The sequence below is a fragment of the Phodopus roborovskii genome, unplaced genomic scaffold, assembly GCF_943737965.1.
Source record: "Phodopus roborovskii unplaced genomic scaffold, PHOROB, whole genome shotgun sequence".
NCBI lineage: Eukaryota > Metazoa > Chordata > Mammalia > Rodentia > Cricetidae > Phodopus > Phodopus roborovskii.
Window position 1 is genome coordinate 28,773,909 of NW_026126549.1, and position 25,402 is coordinate 28,799,310.

Sequence of the window (25,402 nt, forward strand, 5' to 3'; positions counted from 1 at the left end):
AGAAACCATCCTGAATGAGGTAACCCAGTCACAAAAAGAAAAACATAGAATGTACTCACTCATATATGGATTTTAGACCTAGATCAAAGGATCGCCAGCCTATAATTCACACCACCAGAGGAACTAGGATACAAGGTGATTTCAAGAGATTCATATAAAGTCCCTCACAGAACCAGGAAGGAACAAGTTCCCCAGAGCACAGGGGAAGTGGGGGAGGACAGCGAATGGAGAGAGAAGTAGGAGAAAACGAGGGGGAGGAAAGGAAAACACGTGTGACTAGGAAGATAGAGTCAGGGGAGGAATAGAAGACAAGAGAGAGTGAGAGAGAGAGAGAGAGAGAGAGAGAGAGAGAGAGAGAGAGAGAGAGCACATAAAAGAGGGAGCCAATATTGGTTTGAAGATAAAATTGAACACAAAGAAAAGTCTAGAGAACTACAAGACTGCTGCCAACTAACAATTTGAGCATCTGTGGAAAGGCTACCATAAACGCCCTTCCCGGATATTGAGATCAACAACTAACTTATCCATGGAGCCCTCATCTAATACCTGTTAGAAACAGGAGCAAACATACATAAACACTGAGTCGAAGTAGAACCCAGATGCAGATGGAGAGGACCAGACCAGGCTGCAGAAACACATAGAGACAGCTTACCTAAACAAGGAGGAGCTAACGGCCACCAGACTGATAGCTGGGAAGCCAGCATGGGACTGACTCAGGCCCCCCTGAATATGGGTCTCAACCAGAAGGGCTGAGCAATCTAAGGGACCTCAGACAGTGGAGCCAAGATGTATCCCTGGTGCACAAAAGGACCTTGCTAACACATCCCCCATGAAGGGATAACTGCCTTAACCTAGAGACAGGAGAGAAGCCCTAGTCCCTATTTCACATGACCTGTCAGATCTACATGACCCCAACTGGATGGCATTCGCCTACATATGGAACTGGGGTGGGGGGATGGGAGGGGAGGGTGGTTAGGGTGCATGTGAGAGGGCAGAGAGGGTAAAAGGGAGGGAGGGAGGGTAGGAAGGAGGGAGAGAAGGAGAGAGGGGGAACAAAGATCAACATGTAAAATAATATATTTAAAAAAAAATGCTTTGACTCCAAAATTTAAATTCAAGGGCAAGTTACTGGGGAAAAGGATTTCTAGTTTTGTTTCCACAGAAAATGAAAAGCTGTGGATTCCTTCCAGACTAATGTGGTTTGATCCAGCCAGACCGCCTGAAACAGAGTACCAGGAGATCCTACATTCAAAACAGCTGGACAAAGCAGCCTTACAGACTACAGCCAGGATTTCTGCATCTTCTTAGAATCCCCCATGAAAGCGCCCCTTACCAGCAGGAAGTAGTTTGGAAAGAACGATGCCCAAATTCCCAAATATTGTCTATAAATGTTTGATTTAAATGGACTTGTTTATTTAAAAAAAATCTATAACTATCCAACACTGGTATATGGCATGCCTATACCATGGAATTAGAGGTAAGTCTAAAACAATCTGGTGAAATATGTTTTAACTTTGAATTTGAGTGCTCTCATAGCTCAAGGGTTGATCCTCAACCAGCACCACTATTTTGAGAAGTTGTAGAAACTGAGCTGAGCGACAGGACCTAACTGGAAGAAGCTGCTCACTGAGGTCTGTCTTATCAAAGGTTAAACTTGCTCTCCAGTCCCTTCCTGACTCTTATACCTTAGTAGGATAATGAGATGCACAGCCTTTCCCCACCCTACTTCCTAACACCGCTGCCTTGCTGTTCTGCCCTTCATAGGTCCTGAATCAGTGGAGCCAACGATTATGAACTGAAAGCTCTGAAACTACAAGTCAAAATAAATCATGTTAATATCATATATCCTGCCACTTTAATGAGAAAATTAACATACAATATTAGATTAAAAATCATACATCTCAATTCTTAAGTTCATGCTTACTTGTTTAATCTCTTCTTTTGGCTCTGTATTTTTATTCTGATTAAAACTTTCTTGTACTGCTTGAAGGTTAAATAACATTTGTTTCAAGGCTTCAACAGGACCATGATGTTTGCCTCCAGATAGGGTAGAGCTCTAAAGTTAAATGAGATAAATTAAATTATTCAAGTATAAAAGGAAAAAAGGACATTGTTTCTCAGCAAAGAATTAATGCAACAACCCAGACAATGTATTAAAATTGGCATTTTTAAAAATCCAATCTGTTGTATTTGTGGTCTTACCTAGCACTAGACCCTGCAAAAGCTACTCAACCTGCCAGAAAAGATGTGCCTACCGATATGGTAGCACCATGACAGGGTAGTAGCAGTCTGACTGGATTAGAGGTATGTGCCACAGAAAGGAATTTTATGAAGTCTGATCAGCAGCTCATGGCTAGGGGAGGTCACAAGTCTAAAGTAGAACTTTACCACTGTTATTCTGCTAAGTGGTCAAGTTATCTAAATTGATTTCTACATATTTATATTTATAACCATAGACCTGAGCTGTTCTCAGCCTTGGTAGGGCAGCTTCTTTTCATAGTGGACAGTATAATCAATGGAGAGATACAAAACTAGTTAAAATGATGAGAATGCAAGAATGATTTCTCAGTCATAATTCAGACATCTGTATTAATGCCACATGGCTAAGGCTATACCATGGGAGAGGAAACAAAGAGCTAAGAGGTGTGCTGTGCTATCCTCTGGAGCTCACAACAGCTCTGGTTGCACGTATAAAAGCGAAAGAAGAGGAACCAGCCAACATCCCAGGACGTAAATGATCACCAGGCCCCATCCTTTACTGAAAAGTGACTAGAAGTGACTAGAAGTTAATAGTTGCTGGGAGAGGAATCACTCTTTTTTGAGGATGATGCTCCACCCATCACATATGAACAGCATCAACTGGATTTAGTGTTATTAAAACAAATAACAACAAAAGAAAACAAGGCATGAAGCTGAGGGAGAGGAATGTTGGGGGCATATGGGGGTATTTTGAACGTCAAAGTATTTCATTATATATTTGACAAATATATATATATTTGTCAAAGAAAAAGCGGTGTGTGTGTGTGTGTGTGTGTGTGTGTGTGTGTGTGTGTGTGTGTGTGGGCTAACTACTCCTAGGCATGGGCCTAACTTGGAGTGTTGTTGATATACCCAGTGTCTACTAAGTCACCACTTCTCCATACCTAGTCTCTAGGTGAATATAAATAGTAATAAGCAGTTTAGCATATTCTTCCTAATTCTTGATACTTGAAAATTAATATTGTACAAAATTAATATTGTACATTTATTTTACATCTCAAAACCATAGTTTTTGGACAAAAATGTCTTCAGAATCCAGATAAACCAAAATGTTCTTTTCAAATATCTAAAAGAAATTAGTTGTCAACTGAATGCAAACCATATTTCAAATAAATCTTTCTCAACACACTTTCAAGTATATTTTCACTGGTCTGTATAAGAGAAAGCCTGACTCACTGGCTTATGAAAATGTACCATTTTTACAGTCACTACGTAAATGGAACGATCAGTCCTCAAAAACTGAAAAAAAGAACTACCATAAAATCCAGCTACTACCCTTGTTATATACCCAAAGAACTACAACAACACGCCAGAGACACTTGTATATCCATGTGTACTATTCATAATGACCAGGAAATGGAACCAACCTTTATGTACAACTACAGCTGACTCTATAAAAAAAAATGTGGTACATAAGCACAAAAGTTTAAGCAGGCACAAAGAAAAAAATTACATTTGCAAGAAAATGAAATGAAACTGGAAATCATGTAGAAAATGAACTAAACTCAGAAACACTATCTTTCCTCTTACATAGACATGAGATTTAAAACTAGATTTTCAATTATATGAGTGTGTGTGTGTGTGCGTGTGTGCATGCTTGTGTATATGTTTTCATACAGAGATGCTGTCTTTTAACCTCTTTAGAGCCTTCTACTTAAAGACCTAACATCCAAATATGCTAACTTTCCATATATTCAAAGAGCATGACAGTACTTAAGTATACAGGATGGTCAATTCTTTGAAGATAGTATAAGGATTTTTAATTTATTCATTTTTTATTCATGACATTTCTTAGGAGGTCCCTAAAGTGGCTACTTCACAGTTACAGAAAACAGATATATCCCTTTCATCAGGAGATGGGGGAGAAGAATGAGTAGTTAGTGCTTAAATGGGAATGAGATTTAATTTGGGGAGATGAAAAGGTTCTGGATAGAGTTGTTGGTGATGGTTGTAAGAATATCAAGTTATTAAAATGTCACTGAACTATATACTTAAAAATGAATTAACATGGCATTTTTGTCAAGTATACTTTACTACAATAAACTAAAAGTTCAGAAAAAGCAGCAGTGTAAGGATCCAGTTAGGCTGAAAGTCAGTATTCATCATTCAATTTTCTGAGACCTATCACTGAAATCTAATATTGAATGTCTCTGAAGACATTTTTGTTCCTCTGATCCAGTCATGTTTTACACATTCCAAAAACTAGTTAAACTTCCTCTAAGTAACAGACTAAAAAAACTGCCTCCATGTGAGCTGGTTATGGAGAAGTATCAGAACAAGAAAAAAAAAAAAAAAAAAAAAGATCCTATCCCAAAGAGAACAAAGACTGGCCTGTGGAAATTGAGAAATTAAGACAGGACAGCTAAGAAGTATAGATAAACAGAAGGTTAACAATGTGGTAAGAAGTAAGCTGAACCCAACAGCTCCCTGGTAAATAGTGGGAAACAGAAGCTTCATCAATACTGAGGGTGCCCTAGTTGACTTGAACAAACAGGCTTACCCACAAAATCAGATCACAGCTCTCTCAAGCTTCAGAAATGGCTGAAAGTTGTGTTAACTTCTTTTGTGACTTCTCCAGCAGGATGGAGGAGCAATGGAGAACACTCCTGCTACAATGGCATCTTGACAGGGTACTGGTCTTAAGTATTTTCCATTGTGCTAAAATACCATGACCAAGGCAACTTAAGAAAGAAAGCATTTATCTGGGCTTACAGTTTCAGAGGGTTAGAGCCCATGACAGTAGCAGGAATAGCGGGAACTCACATCTTCATCTACAAGTAGGAAGCAGAGAGGAAGCACATTTGGAATGGTAAAAGTCTTTTGAAACCTCAATGCCCAAGACCCAAAAGTAAGATGACACACTTCCTCAACAAGTCCACACCTAATTCTTTCCAAACAATTCTGTCAACTGATGACCAAGTACTCAAACACATGAAAATATGGGGGCCATTATCATTCCAAGTACAAGTACCTATTCATTTAAATTAAGATACCCTTGATGAGTCTGAGAACTGGAGGCCTAAATTCAACCTGTTGCTGAAACAGATGCTGGGAGAATTTTATGGAGAATAAGAGACCCGAGACACTGCTAAATCACATACATACATACATACATACATACATACATACATACATACATACACACACACACACACACACACACACACACACACACACACACACACACATGCAGACATCATTTGGTTTAGCACAGGTAGTTAATGGTGTAGCAGGAAGGAGACTCACCCTTAGTAGCTTCATCAACTGAGAAAAACACTATAATCTGATAGTCAAGAGTCTGAGGTCAGCAAGTCTGAAGCAATGGGAATTACTGCTGGTGTGTCCAAGAACTCTGAAGCTCCAGCAAACTAATAATATTCAGTCACATCCCTCTAACAGAATGGTTAATGTTTTTATTTCAGAGTTAATAAAAGCATCAGCCTACATGAATCTCAGTGCCAAAGTTGCCTTCTCTCTGTACTGTAAAAATATTTGACTGCAGATCTAAGTATGGGCAGCAGAGGCCCCTGGTGTACAACACAAGGAAGTTAATAGACAGCTCTAGTAGACATCCCACCCTTGTTCAACACAAACTTAGCACCAGCCCCAATAACACAAAAAACACTGAGTCTAGAAGTCCAGCTGACCCTCTACCCACACAGAGCTGACCTCCAATATCTAACCACCTAAAAGCCATTCCAAATGCAAACTTATTTTCTCTTCTCTCCTTTCCTTTCTCTTCTCTCCTTTCCTTTTTTGCTCCATATTTTCCTTCTTCTTTGTATTATGCATTAGCTATTCCTTTTACTTTACAGTTCTATTTTTTACTCTCCTCAATATACTTACCTAATTTTATTTATGTTTTTTCAGAGACAAGCTTTTTTTACCTCATGTTTCCCATTTATATGTTTAGTACAATTTTGACTTTACCTTGATTTTGTTTTGTTTTGTTTTTAAGAAAAGCCTTTAATATTTTTATGGTTGTTGTTCTACCATTACATATGTCTAATTTTAGTTAGGAAATTGTTCATTATTGGTAAATTATCTTTTTCTTTTATTATTTATTTTTTTAAATCTCTTGGACTTTTCTCTCTCCTTCCAAAACATTCTTCTCTACTCCTCTGCTTACTTCCCTGCCCTTTATTTCACCTTGCTTCTCCCCTTGTCCTCATTCCTTTGCCACCTCTACACTTAGTAATTTTTTACCTAACAGCATACTCTATGTAGGCTGGTTATCGGGGACAGATTTCAGTCAATTTAACCTGTATGCTGATGCTAGAATGATGTGTCCTCGCAGCTACTGGTGATGGGGGTTTCCTCAAAACTGAAACATTCCCTCGAGGATGGAGAGACACTCATGAGTCTCAGGAGGTTAAAAAACAAAAATCACACATGTGGAAAAATAGAACCTTGGAAGCCAATCCAAGATAAAAGGGATGGCATGAGCATCTCCGCAGTAAGGGAAACAGATACCAAGCAAAGAGACAGAGTATGGATAGGAAAGTACTACCTAGGATCTGCCCAAACCTTAAAAATTCTCTTAACATTTGTTTCTTTGCCAATGTTCCTTTACTAAGTAATGTCATCACCTAGCTGCTTGTGTAGAATATCTTGGATTCCTTCAAGACACATCTCAAATCCAGCAATTGCTGGCCACCTCCAATGTGCCTACTCTATTCAAATCATTCTCTACTATTCTGAAGATTGCAATGGTCTCCCGCACGAGTTCTCTACTTCTCCTCTAGAGTCTCATTTCACTTTCTACTTCATAAGGCTCCTAGCCATGTAGCCACATTCTTACCATTCTTTTGCTTGCTCCTTCTGATGGAGCCACACTAACTCATCCTGATAATCCTTCAACATGTCAGCCATACACATATTTTTAATTCAAATCATCATTTCTTAACAGCATACATGTACATTTGTATCGGTAAGACACATAAACTGACTTTGTAAAATAAGGTAATAATTTAAATTATTATGGTATGTATATTATTAAAGAGATGGCCTACAAAGAAAAAGGTCATGTCCCCTACAATGGTCTCCTTTATGTTTTCCAAGGGTGGGGGCAACACAATGTAATGACAGTTCAAACTACATGTATAATTCAACTTTAATTTCTTGTACTTTAGAATACTAAAAACAATTAAAGTAGTCATGGTTTCATGGGTATGTTGGGGAAAATGGATTTGGGAACATTTTTGTTGTTTTAAAATACTAAATAACAGAAATCAGTATCCACAAATTAACTAGAGACTTTCTTTCACTATAAAAATTAACTTTACGGGGGCACATCCCCCATGGAGGGATACTCGCTTAACCTAGAGACAGGAGAGAAGTCCTAGTCCCTAGTTCAAATGACGTCACAGATTTAGATGACCCCTCCTGGAGGACATCACCCTACATGTGGAAGAGGGAACTGGGACCGATATGGAAAATAAAAATTAAACAAATAAATTAATATAAAAAAATTAACTTTACTCACCTGGTTCTCATCTTTTAAAAAGTCTTCAAGAATCTCATTAATATATTGTGTCCTGGAATTTTGTTGAGGATTATCATCAGCTTTAACAGGGACAGGAGATTTGCTAAACAGGTTTTAAAGGATACAAGCAGTAATTAAGTTCTCAAAGTTTAAAAAGTAGGCATTATATAACTTGAAATCTTTCACTTAAAACCAAGAGAGGCTATAGAGACAGCTCAGCAGTTAGGAGCACGTGCTATGATTTCAGAGGACCCACACCATGTGCCTCATATCCACCTGGAACTCCAGGGCCAAGAGATAGATGATAAATAGATATATAGGTATATAAATAGATATAAAACACCCTCTCCTGGCTTCCACACACTGTAACTGAACATAAGCACACACTCAATAATCTGAAGTTGTGAACAAAAAATTAATGTTATGGATATAACTCATATTTGAGTTATGTATTAATCCCCCATCTTTCCTGTACCCCTTGCTTGTTTTTTCCAGCTTTATAGATGACACATATATAAAGTAAACCACTACTCCTCAACTGACTCTCCCAGCTACAGAACAGCTTCAGAAGTTCATCTGTTTGACAAGTACCTTTTCCCAATAATAGGAAAGCTGAGAGTATAGCTCAGAGGCAGGGTCCTATCCTAGCATCAGGAGGCTCTGAGTTCAATCCCCCAAGCCATGCATACATACCAAACAAGTTACTATCTAATGATAATCTCACCTCCACATGACTTTAGGTAATTTGCCTATTTAATCCTGAGTATCTATATTTCTTGTCCTTATTTCATGTACTGTAAAATAAGTAATTCTCAATGTGCCATATATACTCAATAGTCACTGCTTTCTTAATGTTCTGAATAATAACGTACTCCAACAAAATAAAAATGTTGCCAATTTAGAGTCTATTTGTCACAGAAATAAAAGAAATTATCCTATTTCTTTTCATATCATTATAAAGTTATACTTCTAATTTTAAAACACAATATCCAGTAATCTTTATATAAAATTCAAACACTTAATGCTAATCATTTTCTTAGTAAGAAGCATTTCTTTGTTGACATATCTTAAACTTTGCTATAAGTTTTTTCTCAGTCTGGGTAGTCTTTTTGCTCACTCACCACTCAACAGTATAGTTTTAGATATTCATTGATGATACAGACAACAGAGAGGTTCACTACACTATCCTATTTTTATATTTAAAATTTCACAACAAAATCTGTTTAAAGTATAATTAGTCGATTTTGATTATGTTCTACCTTTTACAGACATGCATGTGTGCGTGCATGTGTGTGTGTGTGTTGTGGGTGTGTGAACATGTTTGGGCCAAGATCAATCTCATATGCATTTAGCTAATATTATCTATCTTATTTTTCAAGGTCTCTCACTGAACCATGATCTTCCAAATCAGCAAGACTAGTTTGCCTAAAAACCCAGAGATCCTCTTGTCTGTCCCAGACCCTGGGATTACAGGTGCACACCACCGTACACAGCTTCTTACACTCAAGTCCTGTGCAAGCACTTCACCAACTGTCTTATCTCTCCAGCATCTATTTTCTACCTTTTAGAACACTAAATGCAAAACACATGCAGTAAGTACATTCAAAAATTCTACCTTTAATCAGCCTTGATATTTATTCATTTTGGTCTCAAATGAAAACAAAGCATTGTATCTATTCTTTGCTAACACAATGACTGATTAGGAAATGAGAAAAATGAAGGAAGTTAACATTAAAAAAGCTAGTTATAAATTCCCTTTTAAAAAGATATTGTTGAAATAAAACTAAAAGGAGAAAATAGTTTTATAAGCAATCTTGGTCAAAAACTAGCCTCAGTACTTCCATTTTCAAACCATTGAACCTCTTAACGACCCTAAGTAACTATCATTTCTCCATCTTTAAAATTTAAAGAGCTTACTCAGGTATCAAAGGCAAAAGGAAGGGATGAGATGGGATGATTGAAATCCCAAATCAAGTATTCAATCGAGAAGCAATAGAAAAGAACCTACATACGCAGCTGGCTGACAGGGGAGGATTGAAACCTGAAGGCCAGCCTAGGCTACAGAGCATGACACTCTCTCAAAATAGGAAAACAGATCCAAGAATTCGGGAAGACACTCAACAAAGACACAGAAGAGATACCAGTACTGTGTTCTGGTGAGTCCTGATGGAGTAAACACACTAATGAAAAAGCTTCCTTATATAAGCACTGATCAACACCATTCTCTTCTTAGGTGTGTAGGCACTTTTCGAATTATTAAAAAAAATAGTGTCATAGGAAAAATGAGTATACAAATGAAAAGAACCCCACAAACTATAACAGATCATATCTAAAAATGCACTGTCATCTCATAAGAGCAATGACTTAAAAGAGAAAAATCAAAATGCAGACAAGAAGTAAATGACAAGTGTCAGGAAGGCGTATCATTTAAAAAGTAATGAGAATTCAATAATACTACCTCAATTGCAACATAATTTTGTCAAGTTCCATTATATATATATGTGTGTGTGTGTGTGTGTGTGTGTGTGTGTGTGTATACACTTATACATATGATCACACATACACACATATATATATACACACACACAATTCAACAGTAAAACAAAATGAATATGTAGCATGTATTTTATAGAAGTATATGAAACATTACACCATCTTATATTTACAAATGAAATGTACAAGTTAAGCAATATGAAAGATGCATCATACCACTGTTAATTATTAAGTTATGTGGAAAGCAAATCTGATGTGGACATACCACTTTTTCATTTGGTGCACTAAACAATGTCACTTACAAAGTAACAGGAACATTTTCCCATGACCGCTCTGCTTCAAGCTTATCTAAGGAACAAGGGCTGTCATCCTTTTCCACAGGCTTTGATAAGTCTTCAGTAGACTGCCTGAGATTCTTCTTGGCCTTCAGGATAAGCAATTCAATTTTGTCACCTAATTTTAAAAACACTTTTTAAAAAAAAAATAGGAGTCTCAAAACATCTCATAGTCAACTGGAAATAAGAATATTTGGAATGTGTACATCTATGACAGCAAATTAGGACAGAGTATGATGCTTTAAACAAGGAAACCAGAGAAGTTCTATAGCTTTAAAGTGTCAACCATTTATATTATGAAAATGCTATTACATCATAAAACTTCAACGAAGTATATTAAATTTTAACTTATCCTTCATTTTAAAAGACTAAAAACAAGTGGGAGAGAGGGAAAGAGGTAGGGAGGGAGGGAGGAAGGGAGGGAGGGAAGCAAAGAGGGAGAGAGGGAGGGAGGGAGGGGGAACTGGGATCAATATGTAAAATAAAAATAAAAAAATTTGTTTATGGAATATATATGTATAATTTTATATATATTATATAATACAAAAAAAAGACTAAAAACAAAATATTACCACAGAATGGCTTTGGGGATTTTCCTGGGAGAAGTGGATTCTCACACTGACACTGGCCATTTTCAGAATCACAGTTATATTTGTTAACTATTCCTTTATTCTCGCTGAAGGAATCTGTAAAGTTTGAAGGTTGAAAAGAATATTCAAAACAATCTACTTTATTTGTAAGCTGAGTAGTTCTTTGGGTCTGGTAACTATGCATAGGGGAATATTCCTCTTCATTAAGTAATTTAGAAACCCTTTGACTATTTGCATCAGGTAGCAAGTCTTGATTGTGTAGCCAAATTGGATACTTAAAATCAGGTATACTAGTTACCCCTGAGACATTAAGATCGGATTTCTGGCTCGTGAGCCATCTTGGATAATTCTTTTCAGGACCGTACTTTGAACTGTCCTTGAAGGATGATTCTTTAGGAAAGGATAAAGATGATTCCAAGACACATTTATTATTTCTATTCATAGGTTTTGGGGTTCTGGGCCTACCACATTTCTTTCCATTTACATTTGTGTATACATCAGGAGTAACTACATTATCCTTGCTCTTGGGAATAGGGTCTACGTGAAAATTTGGTGTCTTTTTAATGTCCGATGAATCCTGTCTTGCAATGTATTTCTTGTTTTTCTTGCTTGGTCGGTGACCAGGTATAACAGAAGTGAAGGGAAAAGATCCATCTGCTGGAAATCTTAACAAGTCATCAGTTGTGAGACTAATGGAGTCCGCATTATCAATAGTCTCTCTTCTGTAGTATAAGGAGTCTAAGTGCTCATTGTGACCATGACTCTCAAAAGCTGAAAAACAAAGCATAATTTTCTTCATCATATGTAATAGTCAACAGTAAATGAGAATTATTTAAATTTAAGAATCTTTTCGGTGCTTTCCCTTTGTCATTAGTTTTGAATAGAAATACTAAACATATGATCTGGAAAACATAAAATATGCTTTTTCATACCTCTTCAGTGTTTAATTTCTATATATATTGCAACCAGCCGAATTTGTATGTGTTCTCTAACTTACTGTTTCTTCAACTTTCTCCACAAAGACATTCCTTTTACATAGTCACAGTAAGGTTGATTACTGAAAACTGGTTACTGCATAGGGAGAAGTATGCTATTAAACCAGATGGAAACACAATTTGCTTTCTCTCCTAGTCACCCTGCAATGACATGGCTAAACAGAGAACACTGTTCTAGGACTCTTCTAGAATATATCACCCACATCCTTCCCATTCTATACTCTTCTGCAAGTGTTCAGTAGAGTATTTCTCAACAACTCATTTTTCCAGACTTATCTTCATGAAAGCTTTATTAAGGACAGACTCTTAGTACATTGTGACTATTGATCCATACAATACAAATGATATAATAATATTCCTGTCTGTCTAGCTGAAACTGAGCAAGCATAAACTCAGAATGACTGGGATTATTTAGGCAGTTTGTTAAGACAACAATAGCAGTATACTTTCTATCATGCCACAGAAAAATGGCTTAAGAATTTAGGATCAGCCACTTACTGTTGTTAGTTATATTTACTGGTGTCCTCTCCAAGGTCGAAAGATCTTAGCTAAAAACTCTTGGGATTGTGACAAGTATACAATCCATTTTAGAAAAATATCAAAATTCAGCAATATAAATTACTTTTATTCCAAAATAAAGTTCTTTACAAGGCACCTCCCTCTAATATGTTAATCACTGGACATAAAAGAATGCAAGAGAGTGTAAAGAATAAAGCATACCATTGTTTTGTTTATGCACATAGCTGGAAAGTCGCAGCTTATTACCAGACTCTTCATCAATGCTCACTCTGCCAGGGTTTGCTCCAGGATGTTCTCTGCTTAGATCAAAATCATCAATATAGGCCTGTAAAGCCTCAGAAGCAGAACTGTACAATTTGTCCTTATACTGAAAAGAGCCATCAGAGCTGGAGGAACTACCACTTAGGCTGCAGCTTGCCAGGAGAGAAGACACTGAAGATTCCCGGGAACAAATTCTGTGTTTTGTGTTTGATTTTGCCATGGTTTTCTCAAAATGAGTTATTCATTTCCATTAAATACTGCAATACAAAAGCAAAATGTTCCAGTGTCAGTGGATAATGACCATAAGCAATAAAAACTTCAATGTGCACACAAAATTTTTCATTAATAAAATTATCAACAATAGGTATTTCTATTTAAGCACTGAATGTTTTCTATTATCTTTACTGATAGTCGTTTCATGAATGATTTAGAAAAAAAACTGAATACCTACTATGTGCTTGTAAATACACATACAAAAATTATCTCAGCATATACACGGAATGTTGAGGAAAGGGTCCTCACTTTTTCAAAGTCCTAAAAACTACTAAGGGACAGTTCTTTTTTATTATGGTGATATAGTCTATGACATCACAATACCTATCATTCTCCAACAGACAGTATTTCTTTAAGACTTACAAGCTTACTGCCATGCATTCCAGATAGCAGGTAGTCAATTTTTAAGCCATCAGGTAGTCAATTTTTAAGCCATCAAATAAAGCATCAGAAACAAGAAGGAACAAGGGATAACAAGCAGCAATATAAAATTTTAGCCAACTCTTCTGCCAAAAAAAAAAAAAAAAACTATAAAGAACAAAATAATACTTATCTACAGAAATATGCAATTGACAAATCTTATTTCAGAATGGGCTAGCTATAAGCTTCTTAAAAATTAAGAATCTCCTCTTGACCTTCATATCTTTGGTACTATTGATTCTTTGTAAATTAGTTTAAATCGTATTTCATGTGTACAGGTTGTGTGCCTACATGTACATGTGTGGACCACATGTGTGCCTGGTGCCCAGGAAAGTCAAAAAGGGCTGCAGATCCCCTGGAACTACAGGCATAGGTATTTGTGAGCCAACATGTGGGTGCCAGGAATTGAACCTGGGTCCTCTGTAAGAGTAGGCAGTTTCTCCAGCTCCTGTATTTTCAATTCTTAATAGATTCGTTGCTTTCTTAAGCAAGTTTAACTGATTTGGAAATTCATTGAATATATTCAACTTTCTGTTTTTCTATTTACAGTGAGAGAACTCTTAGCACAACAAGAATATATCTGTAAACAAGAAATAACAGAACAGACAGTTATTAACTCAGAGCATAATAGTTATTGAGAATTGAAGTATTTTCTGTACTAAAACTTCACGAATAGGATGTGACACATGCTATGATGTTGCAAGGTCAAACATTTAATCCTGGTGATAATTTTGGAAATTTTTTTGATTAATGTAATATTAGCAATGACAAATTTAAAATATAACAACTTTTCTAACTAAATGAAAGTCAGAGGGTTGCTGTAGCTCCTGCCTGTATGCCTAGCACTTAGAGGCTGAGGGAAGAAGCAGCATTGGTTAGCAATAGCAGAATATAATATTCACAGTTGCTCAACACCCCGCTATTAGTTTTTCTTTAAAGAGGAACTAGGCAAAATCAATGCTTTCTTTATCCTTCTTACGAATCTTTAAATTAGCTCAACTAAATCCGCTTGAGTACCATTTATGTCTTAACAGAATACAAATTAGGCTGCCAATTCCATTCAAAAACTCAAGAACAAGTAAATTCTTCAAAAGAGAAAGTTGTTGGATTTAGTTCTCAGTGGGTGGCTGAGGGTTAGCTCCATCTACATAACAAAACGAAAGAAAATCCGAAATTCTTTGGTTAAGTTTTCAAGCCTGTGCAGAATAGTTTTAGAAACCCCTGAGCAACTGTAGCCCTGCTTCCAACAATTATCAACACACTTCAACTGTGTACGATACCTCCCCTTCCATTTCAGCCACAGGACTGTTTCCAATTACACGTATTTTAAATAAACCCCATGTATCTTACCCATTCCCTCCGCGAGCGCGTCGGTTTGAAACCTCCAAAATGAAATTCATCGCGTTGAATGGTAAACTTAGGGGAGGAAACTGCAACCCCCTTGATTCCAAACACAAGAAGAATATTTGTGCCAACAGTGCAAAGGAAGTTGCACTGGAAGTTAACTCTGGATCGCTCTGGAAGTTAGGAAGAACGACGCCTGGAAACTGCAGCTCCGAGGGTTCGGAAGCCTAGGCCGGCCTCGTCTGCAGAGGAAACGTCGATGGGCCGGGAACACGGTGACTTTCGCGGACCTCGGGCTGCCCGGCGCTGGCCCATCGGTGTGTGCGGGGCGGCAGCGTCCCTGCGGGTCGCGGTCAGAGACACGGCCTTCAGTGAGTACATGCTTCCTGCGGCAGCCGAGACCCCCAAACCCGCAGCCCCGAGCCTTGCCGGGGCCCCCGGGCCGCCGCACCCCGGCACGCCCCACTCTCCTTCCCTACCGCCCCCTCCCTTGGGCGGGTCCCCCTGCTCCGTCCCGCTGGGGAAGGGAGCGACAGCTCACCGGGACACTTTTTAAAGCGCACACTTCCAGGCCCTCGCTCGGAAGCCCAGGCCCTTCGCAAACCGGCCGAGGCGACAAAGCATCCCTGAACCGGACACCGCCCTCCTCGAGACCGCTATTCCCTCATCTGTCACAGGCCGGCTCGACGCCCGCGCTCGCATTCAAACCGAACCAATATGGCGCCGCCAGCCCGCGGGGCGCATGCGTTGCACTAGGCTCAGAGCAATGGAGGGGGGGGGGGATTCGAGAGCCCGGCGCAGAGTTCATAGGTCAAAGGGCATTGAGGGGCGTTAGATCGCAGTCCCTCAGTGGAGGTGGGGTTTCTCCCTTGACCTCTCTCTGGGTTGGATGGGGAGGTTCTAGACTCCATCCAGGGTCCACGCCATCCTCATCCGGCCACTGTTCTTGACCACTCCTCGCGCCTGGCAGGCCGGGCTCCCTGGGCTGTGGGCGGAACTGTGCTCTAGGAGACTTGCAGGCACCCTCAGTAGCGGTCCCTTTTCCAAGAGCCTCGCTGCCTAAGTCTTCCCCGTGAGCTTTGCGTGGTAACTTTAGAGCATCCTCTCTCAAGATAGGTACCGAGTCAGCAAAGGGCACTGCCCACTGCGCCCTTCCTCCTCCGCCACCACCCATCCCCATTCTGTCCCAGAGCTCTGACCCTCCTGGGCCTCCACCCATCTCAAACACTGCTGCAGATTCAGGACTGGGGAAGGAAGTCAGTAGTATGGACCAGTGCTGGGATTTAACAACCACTTTGGGGACCTTGATTCTCAGGAAAGAATGGCAGTGACCCAACACAGGCAGCACAGAAAGAGGGAAATTATACAAACATAAAGATCACTCACTAACTTGTGTAAACCTTCTGTCAGCCTGGGACAGGATATGAGGTGGGAAGAATCAAGTTGCAACCCAGTGCTCTATCAAAAAAAGATGCTATCTCAAAATTGGTCTATGTTTGTTTTCCACTGACCCTATGGCTGAAGACATCCTTGACTGCCATTTGAATATGTTCTAGTTCATCCAGTGTTACATCATCAGGTAATAGAACTATACCTGTGTCCTGCACCTTTGTACCATCCCTGGCCTTCTAAATTTTACCTTCCTGTTTCTCTTAGCAAATGAATTGCAGTTCAATGGTTCATTAAACACACACCTAGTGTGGAAATGTGAAATGCAAAAAAAAAAAAAAAAAAATTACAGCCGATGATTAATGCCATTAATTGTGAAATGTCTAAACCAATATTAGGTAAGTCACTGAAAAATAAAAGCCTGTGTTAGGACAAGCCCATACTGAAAACAAACCAAATGATGTTTATGAATGGCCTTAATAAACTAGATTCTTTAAAAATCTAAATTCCATCTTTTAACAGTTCTTCATAAGCAATAGCTTAGATATTTCTTGGCTTTGGGGTGTGGCTAGGTGGTAAAACACTTGCTTAAGGTGATAAGTTCAATTCCCACACTGGAAACAAAACAAAACAAACAAACAAAAAAACATAAAACAGTACTTTTCAGCCACCTGGTAATGGTTTGAATAAAAATATCCCCATAGGCTCAGATGTTTGAATACTTGGTCTCCTGGTCTCCAGTTGGTAGAACTATTTGGGAAGGGTTAGGAGGTATAGCCATGATGGAGCAGTGGGTTTTGAGGCTTCCAAAGGCCTGGGCCCTTTCCAGTGAGAGAGAGAGAGAGAGAGAGAGAGAGAGAGAGAGAGAGAGAGAGAGAGAGAGAATATGTATGTCTCTGTGTGTGTGCCTCCAGCTTTGGAGCTCTCAGCTGTTCTTGCCACCATGCCTTTGCTCTGTCATGGTGCACTCAAATCCTCTGAAACCATAAACTCCAAATGAAATGCTTTCTTTTATAAGTGGCCTTGGTCATGGTGTTTATCACAATAATAGAGAAGTAAGACCTCTTACTTCCACTTTAGGAATGTGTTTTTAATCAAGCTATAAAATGTTAATGAAGGACAATATGAAGATACAAAAGAATGTATAAAATATGTGGGTCTAAGATGTGCATAAAAATAATGGTACATCCGATTTATCCCCTTACAGGTTAACAGATAATGGAGATCTCCACCACGATTTGGAGAATAGTTTCATTGAGCACTAAAATTCTGGACTTGGTTTGTTAAGAAAGGTAAAGAAACCAGGAATCTAAAGTGGCTTTTCTAAAATTAAAAATATCACCTAGTTGTTCTGCCTTTCTAGAGAATACAAAGTTATGATCTGGCCCAAAGCGTTTTAGGTGAGAGCTAAAGGTCTTCTAAATGTCATGATATTTCTATGTTAAGATGTATTAATGTGCTTAGGAGCCAGTTATTTGAAGACCTTTTTAGTGATGATTCTAACTATTCATTATAAGAAACTAACCTTATTTGAGCACCTTGAACAAAACCCCTCACTGCTTCAAGCAAGTTTACATATAAATCTCTTAGCCTTTATGGATCCCATGCATATTATTATCTCCTTTCTATAAATGCAGGAAGTTGAAATTCAAAGCCAAGGTATTTTACCAGCTTTTGTGTCAAAGTTGGGCTTTGAACCAGGTATGTTCACATGTTCTTTGTAACACCTCTCCAGCTTCCCTAACTGAAAACTGGTTGGTGGGCTGAATGGTCAGTGATACCCAAGCTGCCTGAACACATTCACCTCAGACACAATGTCGAAATTGTTTTTGCTATACTTAACTGTTGTTATTAGTCCCTTTGGGAAACTACTGTGTATGACCATAGACTAGATGACTTATAAATAGCAAAAGTTGATTTCTCACAGTTGTGAAGGCTATAAGTCTGACCAGAATGCCATAATATTTGGTTTCTGGTCAGGGCACTCTTTTTGAATGCAGGCTGCTACTTTATAGCTGTGTCCTCAAACAATGGGGGAAATAAGCTATCTGAAGTCACTTAGAAAGGCACTAATGTTATCCATGAAAGTTTCTGCCCTCGTGACCTAATGTCTGTGAATGTGATAGAATGAAAACAGTTGTTGGCAGTACTCTCCAGCAAGGAGATATCATGTCTGAATAATTGACATTTAGGTGAAAGATTCATTGAAGCATAATCTCTTATGAATTTTCCAAGGACAGTACAGTAAATGCCAGCACCTTGAGATAGGAAGGTTCTTGGTTATATTTGAGGAATGTCCAGCTAAGCGAACCGAAAGATGGCTGATGGGTGTATACTTGAAAAGGAAATCATATATGGCCTCTGCCACTCACTTTAACAATGTTAATACCATGAGCACATGGCATGCCGAGTGTGACACATCATAAGGGAAAAAGAGCTTTGTAGAAATAATGGTTTATTGAACAACTCTAACATGCCATGCTCTGGGCATTTATTAAACACATTTAGAACTTTATTTTACACATGGACACAACAGCATGTTATATACATGCTAATTTTACATCAAGAAGAAAATAAGGTAGAATTATTACATACCATACTTCCCACAGAACAAAGATCTGATTTCACCCAGGTCCCTGATTCCAAAGTCTGGCTTTTTTATGTGATAGCACATTTTCTCATTTGAAGAAAGTTTTGTGGATGCAAGTGCTCAAGTAATCATTGTGCACTGCTAAGTGACAGATGTTATAAAAATAGTATTAAAATATAACAGAGCACATCTAGTTGAGAAACTGGGGCCGAAGAGTGGCTTCAGCTCATGGCATTTTCATATTTACATGATTACATTTTACCAACGATTTGTTTTTAAATTTTCACAGGTAGACGGGCTATAAGGAAATTGCCCAACAAACTGCTGAAGAAATTTTGGCGTACACTCAAGATATATCTGACTGGAAAGTGGTTAAATCCTCAGTAAGAAAAAAGTATTTTTCAAGAGTTTATTTTTAATGATTGTTTATTGTAAAGACACTTTAAAATAATGGGTTTTTTTTTTATAAGCCAGAAAAACATAGTTTTGTTTTGTTTTAAGTTTGTTTTGTTTTGTGTATCTGACAGTTAATTTATTTCTGGATTTTATTCCCCTTTGAGAAAAAGGTAACTGTTTCCAGCAAGACCTCTAGAATATTCCTTGGAAATCTGTGAGTACATTTTCCTATTTACAGCCATTGTTTTAAATTCAATGGCATTAATAAATTTGGAAGTCAACACCACTTCATTAACTAGAATGAAGTGTTTAATAGTCACTGGGAAATGATGCATGAAGTCATGTGATTTTCATAAAATAGAGCAACGATGTATTATGCAACAATTGTCAGGCATGAATACAGTCACAGAGTAAATCCTTTCAGCATGATGTACAGCACTTCCCCTTGAATCCACGGGCCCTGAGATCCACTCCTAACACCAGAAAAATGACGATACACGCACAAAACATTCCCTCTAATTCACTAGGATAGAAAAGTTCTGCAAAAGCACATTGACATATCATGCCAGCATAGCATTTTTATGATGTTTAGAATCCTTCACTTTTCTCTCAAACCACTAAAAAAAAATTCCCATCAATTTTTTTCTCTTTCTCTTAAGTGCAGACTGCTTCCCTATAAAGTGCTTTAAAAGCATGTGTTTGAGTGTTGCACTGTTTCAAAAACTAAAGATGAATGTGCTGACTTTTTTTTTAGAGGTTCATTTATAGCTCCTGGTATCACTTCTCTTCCCTCAGATCATTGTGTTATTGAGAAAACCATGACCAGGGTTTTAGAAAACACCCCCCCCCTTTTTTTTTTTCTTCTTATTTTACATATCAATCCCTCTCCCTCCCATCCTCCCATGTTTACCCTGATACCCTCTCCCATCCCATTCCCCACCCACTTCCCAGGGAGGGAGAGGCCTTCCAGGAGAGGTCATCAAAATCTGTGAAGTCATTTAGGGTAGGGCCTAGACCCTTCATCGTGTCTCTAGGTTAAGGGAATGTGCTCCAGATGTCCTTTCATGCACAAGGGATACATCCTTGTTCTACTGTCAGAGGTCCCTTAGACTGCCCAGGCCTTCTAACTGAGACCCACATTCAGAGTATCTGGGTCGGTCCTATGCTGGTTTCCCAGCTATCAGTCTGGGGGTCCATTAGCTCCTCCTTGTTCAAGTCAGCTGTCTCTGTGGGTTTCTACAGCCTGGTCTTGACCCCTTTGATCATCATTCCTCATTCTCCCTTCTTTGAAATCCTGTACGTTTTCCTTTGGCTGTCAGTGGGATTCCTGTAGTTGTTTCTTGTTTGTTTTTCACCTTTACTAAAGTTTACCTGTATTTGTACAGCAGTTTTTGTAAGTTTGTTGGTGATGGTGGTTGGTTGTTTTTGGAGATAGGTCTCACTAACTCAGCTTTTCCTGCTTTACCCTCCTGAGTGTCATTTTTTTATTAATAGACAAGGATGGCATGGATTTCTCTTATTTTTTTAATAAATACCAAGAAAGTAATTCTTTCTTTTTGTTGTCTAAGCAATAGGTGACCTTCATAGTGGCACTTTCAAAAGTAAACCGAGGGTTGGGGGAGGTGTAGGTAAACTCAAGCCCAGGCATACCAAGGAGGTAAAACTTATTTTAACACTCAGCTTGATAGAATCTAGACTCACTTAGGAAAAGAGTTCAGAGAAGGATTTTCTAGATCAGATATGTCTGTGGTATGTCTGTGGGGGATTGTCTTCACTAATTGATCGGGAAGACCTAGGCTACTGTAGGCACCACCTTTCCTTTAGCCTGCTTTTGTCATGAACATTTTCCTTCCACTTTCAATTATGATATACCCAGATAGTTTGGCTGAGTATTTTAGACTAGGTTGGCAATTGTGACCTTTTAAATTTTTAAAGACACCAGTCCCATCCCTTTTTGGTTTGGATTGAAGATCAGTTGTTTGAATGACCTGTGACTTTACCCTTCTTTTCATGGATTTTGATATACTTCCTTTGTTCTGTAAATTTAGGTTTTAACTATAATGATCTAGGGAGTTGCTTTTTTGGTTCTATTTGATGTTCTATGTGCCTCTTATATTTGGATGGGCTTCTATTTCCCTACTAATAGATTTTTCTGCTATGGTTTATTAAAAATTTTATTTTATATGCCTTTTGCATGAAATTCTCTTTCTTGTATGGCTATAATTCATAGGTTTACCTTTTCATAAACTCTCAAATTTCTTGTATAATCCATTCATGCATTTTTTAAACTTTTATCATTGATCTTGATTGAGTGATCCAACCCTGATTATTTTTCCTTCCACATGATCCATTGTATTGCCAAAGATTTCAACTATACTTTTATTTACCTATTGTGTTTTTTTTTATTTCCATCCTCATTTGATTTGAGTTTTTCTCAGAATTCCTATGTCTTCATTAAGTCCTATTTTTGTATTATGAATTGACTTCAGCTGTCATTATTCTCTTGGTAAATATGGGAGTCCCGAGGTGCTTTACCATATGTATAGTCATTCTCTTAATTCTGTATCTGAAATTTCATCTAGGTGATGTTAATTGGGAATCATTACTGTGTAATTGTTAATATGTGGAGGTGTCAGGTTGTCTTGGCTTCATTTTACTGCATTTTCTTACTGGGATCACCCTATCTTGAGTTAGAACATTGGTTAAGATTTTTGTTGTTCTAATTCTTTCTGCCTTTCTTCTGTTCATGGTCTATGTGCATTGTTCATGGGAGACTAGACTGTGGTACAGCTGTGGTGATGTTTTTATCTGTTAGACTGGTGTTTCAGTATAGGACTCTATCTGTAGTCTGTCCTGTGGGTTAAGTATTACCCACATCTCTTTCCAGTAGTTAACCCACTCTGACAGTACACTAGCAAAACAACCCTTGATAAATACTGATTAATTTGAGGAGTCAAGATTCTCTGATAGTGATGCATTTACTAATGTCCTGGTATGAATGGAAAGGGAAAGAAAAAGAGGCCATCAACCACAATAGTAATGATAGACAGTAGGTGTTAGGTGGGAAGTTGAGCAGAGGGCCTTACATAGGAATGGGAGTGCTTGTAGTAAAGGAAAAATGATGTACATATGTGGGGAACAGGTACCCATATATCATAATCCAGGTCAGCCTCTGGACTTCAGGAGAAGTAAGAAGAATGCATACAGGAAAAAGGAAAAAAAAAAAAAAAAAAAAAAGAGCAAGGAATCAAAACGGGAAAGAGGGTGTGGGGTAGTAAAAGGTTCTAACAGTAGGTGGCAGTGTTGTCCTGCTACAAGGCCTACTGAACTGCTGTCGTGGTTAAGACTAACTAGAATAACTGTCATAGGGAAGGAGGGCTGGGTGGAGCTGTAGATTCTGAAAGGACCAGTGGAAGAATAGCTTCATTCTCAGAGGGTTAGGAGCAGCTGGTGGCTGCCAGGTGCCCAAAGTACTGTTTAGTTCCTCAACTCACCTTTTTCATGCATATTTGTGTTTCTTCTCATGAAACATGTCTGCCCAGTTTGTTGGCCAGTGTGTTGATAGGCAGGGAGGGTTTTGCTTTTTAATTGTTGCAGTTTTTAATACAGTCTAGCTACTAACATTGTGCAGTATAGCTGGCCAAGGTTCTCTTTCACTGTAGGCTGCTTTTCTCCCTGTTAGTTGGTTTTCTTCATTGTGCAGTAGTAGCTTTTTAACTGTGTGTCAATGCTACCTATAGCTATTTACTATGCTATCAGGCTTCAAGTCATATACCTGCATCCTGAAGTGTTTTCCTTTACCAGTTTCTTACATTAAGGTTTTTTATCTAGTTTGAATTGATTTTTGTACAAGGTGAGAGACACAGACCCAATTTCATTTGTCTGCAGGCTAATCTGCTTGTCCAGCACCATTTATTTAAAGAGCTATCCTTTACTTCACGTGTATATTTTGATTAAACTTATTAATATAGATTGTATTACTCTTTTGGTTAGTTTAGCTAAGAGTTGACCAAACAACCAACTTATCTGATGAATTCTCTCTCTCTCTCTCTCTCTCTCTCTCTCTCTCTCTCTCTCTCTCTCTCTCTCTCTCTCTGTCTGTCTCTCTCAGCCCCGGGTTGCTGAACCACTCACATGTGCTGGTGAATATCTAGTCTCCTCTTGCAGCTGGCATTCCCATGGTGCCTGGGTTAGATCACTGTCTGCCATGGTCTATAGTAGGAGAGGAGGATTATGAGCGTTAGTAATCTCCCATTCAGATCCACATGCCTTCCCTCTGTCACTTCCCTGAGTTCTGCCTGACAGGTCCCCTGATTTCTAGCCGGTGCAGCTGCTGCATGCTGGCCCCCTACAGCACTTACCTCTGTAGTCACAAGCACAAAGCCTCACTAATCTTGTTTTTAATAGGAATGTATTGTTTAAACAGACTAGAGAAGGGCCTTTGGTATCAAGTTTGGAGCCATGTAGAAGCCCTGTGTAACCAACCACGCACAGAGATGAGTAGTGGGCTGTTCTTAGGTCCTTGTGGCTACCCTGTTACAGCTGCCATCGCCCAGTGGATTATGTGAATGGCTTCTGGGGTCTGTTCAGCTGCATCCCATCGTTCACCCAGTGCCCTAAGCAGAGCTTAAAATATAATTAAGATTTTGTCACTCACCTTCATGAAATCCTTGAGAGGATTTCTTTCGACCTAAAATAAGATCCAAACATTTTATCATGACCTCCAAGTCACTCCCAGGCCCTCCTTTCCTGTCACTTCATCCTCTTTATCCCTCTATTATGTCCTCAAGTGGTCTGTTGTCAGATACCCTGCACTGGGCCCACAGAGCCTTCACAGTTCTTTTTTCTTTTCTTTTTTGGGCACGCTTTTGCCCCATAGCTCTCCAAAGCCAACATCAGTTCTTGGCTTCACTATCTCATCTTCAGAATGACCTTCCTGGCAACCAGGCCAAATGTCCTGTTTAACTATCTGCTGTTGGAACCTTCGTAGGTGACACTATATGGAATTTATTTTTTAATTTCATCATGTATGTCTTATTAGACTATGAAATGGTGTGAACAGGAACTTCAATAGGAATGACCCCAAAAATAAGTCACCCTTGTTTTTTTGTGGTATCCTATACTAGGGCACTGACTGCCACATAGACAGATGGTATATTTATTTAGCTACTGTATGGACTTTAGTTATATTAATTACCAAACAGAAAGTTAAATATAAGTACATTATGAAAGTAATCTAGCTGGGTGGTGGTAGCAAATGCCTTTAATCCCAGCACTCGGGAGGCTAGTTGTTCTCTGTTTGAGGCCAACCTGATCTACAAAACAACTTCTAGGACAGTTGGGTCAGTTACACAGAGAAACTCTGTCTCAAAAAATGGCACTCTATATAGTTTATTAACATTTGTGCTTTTTGTTAATAATTTACTGTCCCCTCAAGGACCTTTAGTGGTTAGTTTTGAACACTTGGTTTTATGCATCAGAAGAAAGGCACATCTGTCCCTTTCTGCCCTCAACTGTACTCCTGTAATGTTGTCAGGCATTACACCAAATAAAATTTTAATTACTCCCCATGTATTCCAATATAAATATTATTATACAAAGGCCTACATAGGTGACTATTCCCGAGGTACCCACATTGTAATTGTGAAATGAAAACTTTTAGGAGCCAGTACTTCCCCTCAAAGGCTGCCTGTATTACCTTAGTCACTATTTCTTCTGAACCCTAAATCTGTCCCATGTATTATGGAATAATTGAGGCACATTATCCAGAGAAGGCATCTTCCAGGGTGGACCTTTAGTGCTTCAACATAAATGCTTATTTACCATCACCAAGAGAGCATGCCATGTTCTTTTCCTATCAGTTATTTCCATACTATGTGTTATGTTGATGATCACTAACAATACATTTATGTCAGTGGTGACTATCAATATATCATTTTATGGTGATGATCAGTACCAATACATTTATGTTGATGATCACTATCAATACATTTAACCCTTTCTTATATCCCTGAAGAAAATACATAAGATACTTAGAATTAACAGCATTGAGA

At 38.6% G+C, this 25,402-nt stretch overlaps 1 protein-coding gene across 2 annotated transcripts in view; it reads right to left on the reverse strand.

Moving 5' to 3' along the window:
- Positions 1 to 15,684, reverse strand: part of CUNH18orf54 (chromosome unknown C18orf54 homolog) — a 28,045-nt gene extending 12,361 nt beyond the window's left edge. The window contains exons 1-7 of one of the 2 annotated variants that reach the window (XM_051201014.1): positions 15,516 to 15,684; positions 14,981 to 15,314; positions 12,878 to 13,194; positions 11,145 to 11,933; positions 10,540 to 10,690; positions 7,745 to 7,847; positions 1,925 to 2,056 (exon numbers count right to left, since the gene is read on the reverse strand). In XM_051201014.1, the coding sequence (XP_051056971.1) occupies positions 1,925 to 2,056; positions 7,745 to 7,847; positions 10,540 to 10,690; positions 11,145 to 11,933; positions 12,878 to 13,157 (1,455 nt within the window). In that variant the 5' untranslated portion in view covers positions 13,158 to 13,194; positions 14,981 to 15,314; positions 15,516 to 15,684. Of the gene's footprint in view, positions 1 to 1,924; positions 2,057 to 7,744; positions 7,848 to 10,539; positions 10,706 to 11,144; positions 11,934 to 12,877; positions 13,195 to 14,980; positions 15,315 to 15,515 lie in introns of both variants that reach the window. The other variant, XM_051201013.1, reaches the window with a different exon arrangement.
- Positions 15,685 to 25,402: the final 9,718 nt, after the last annotated feature.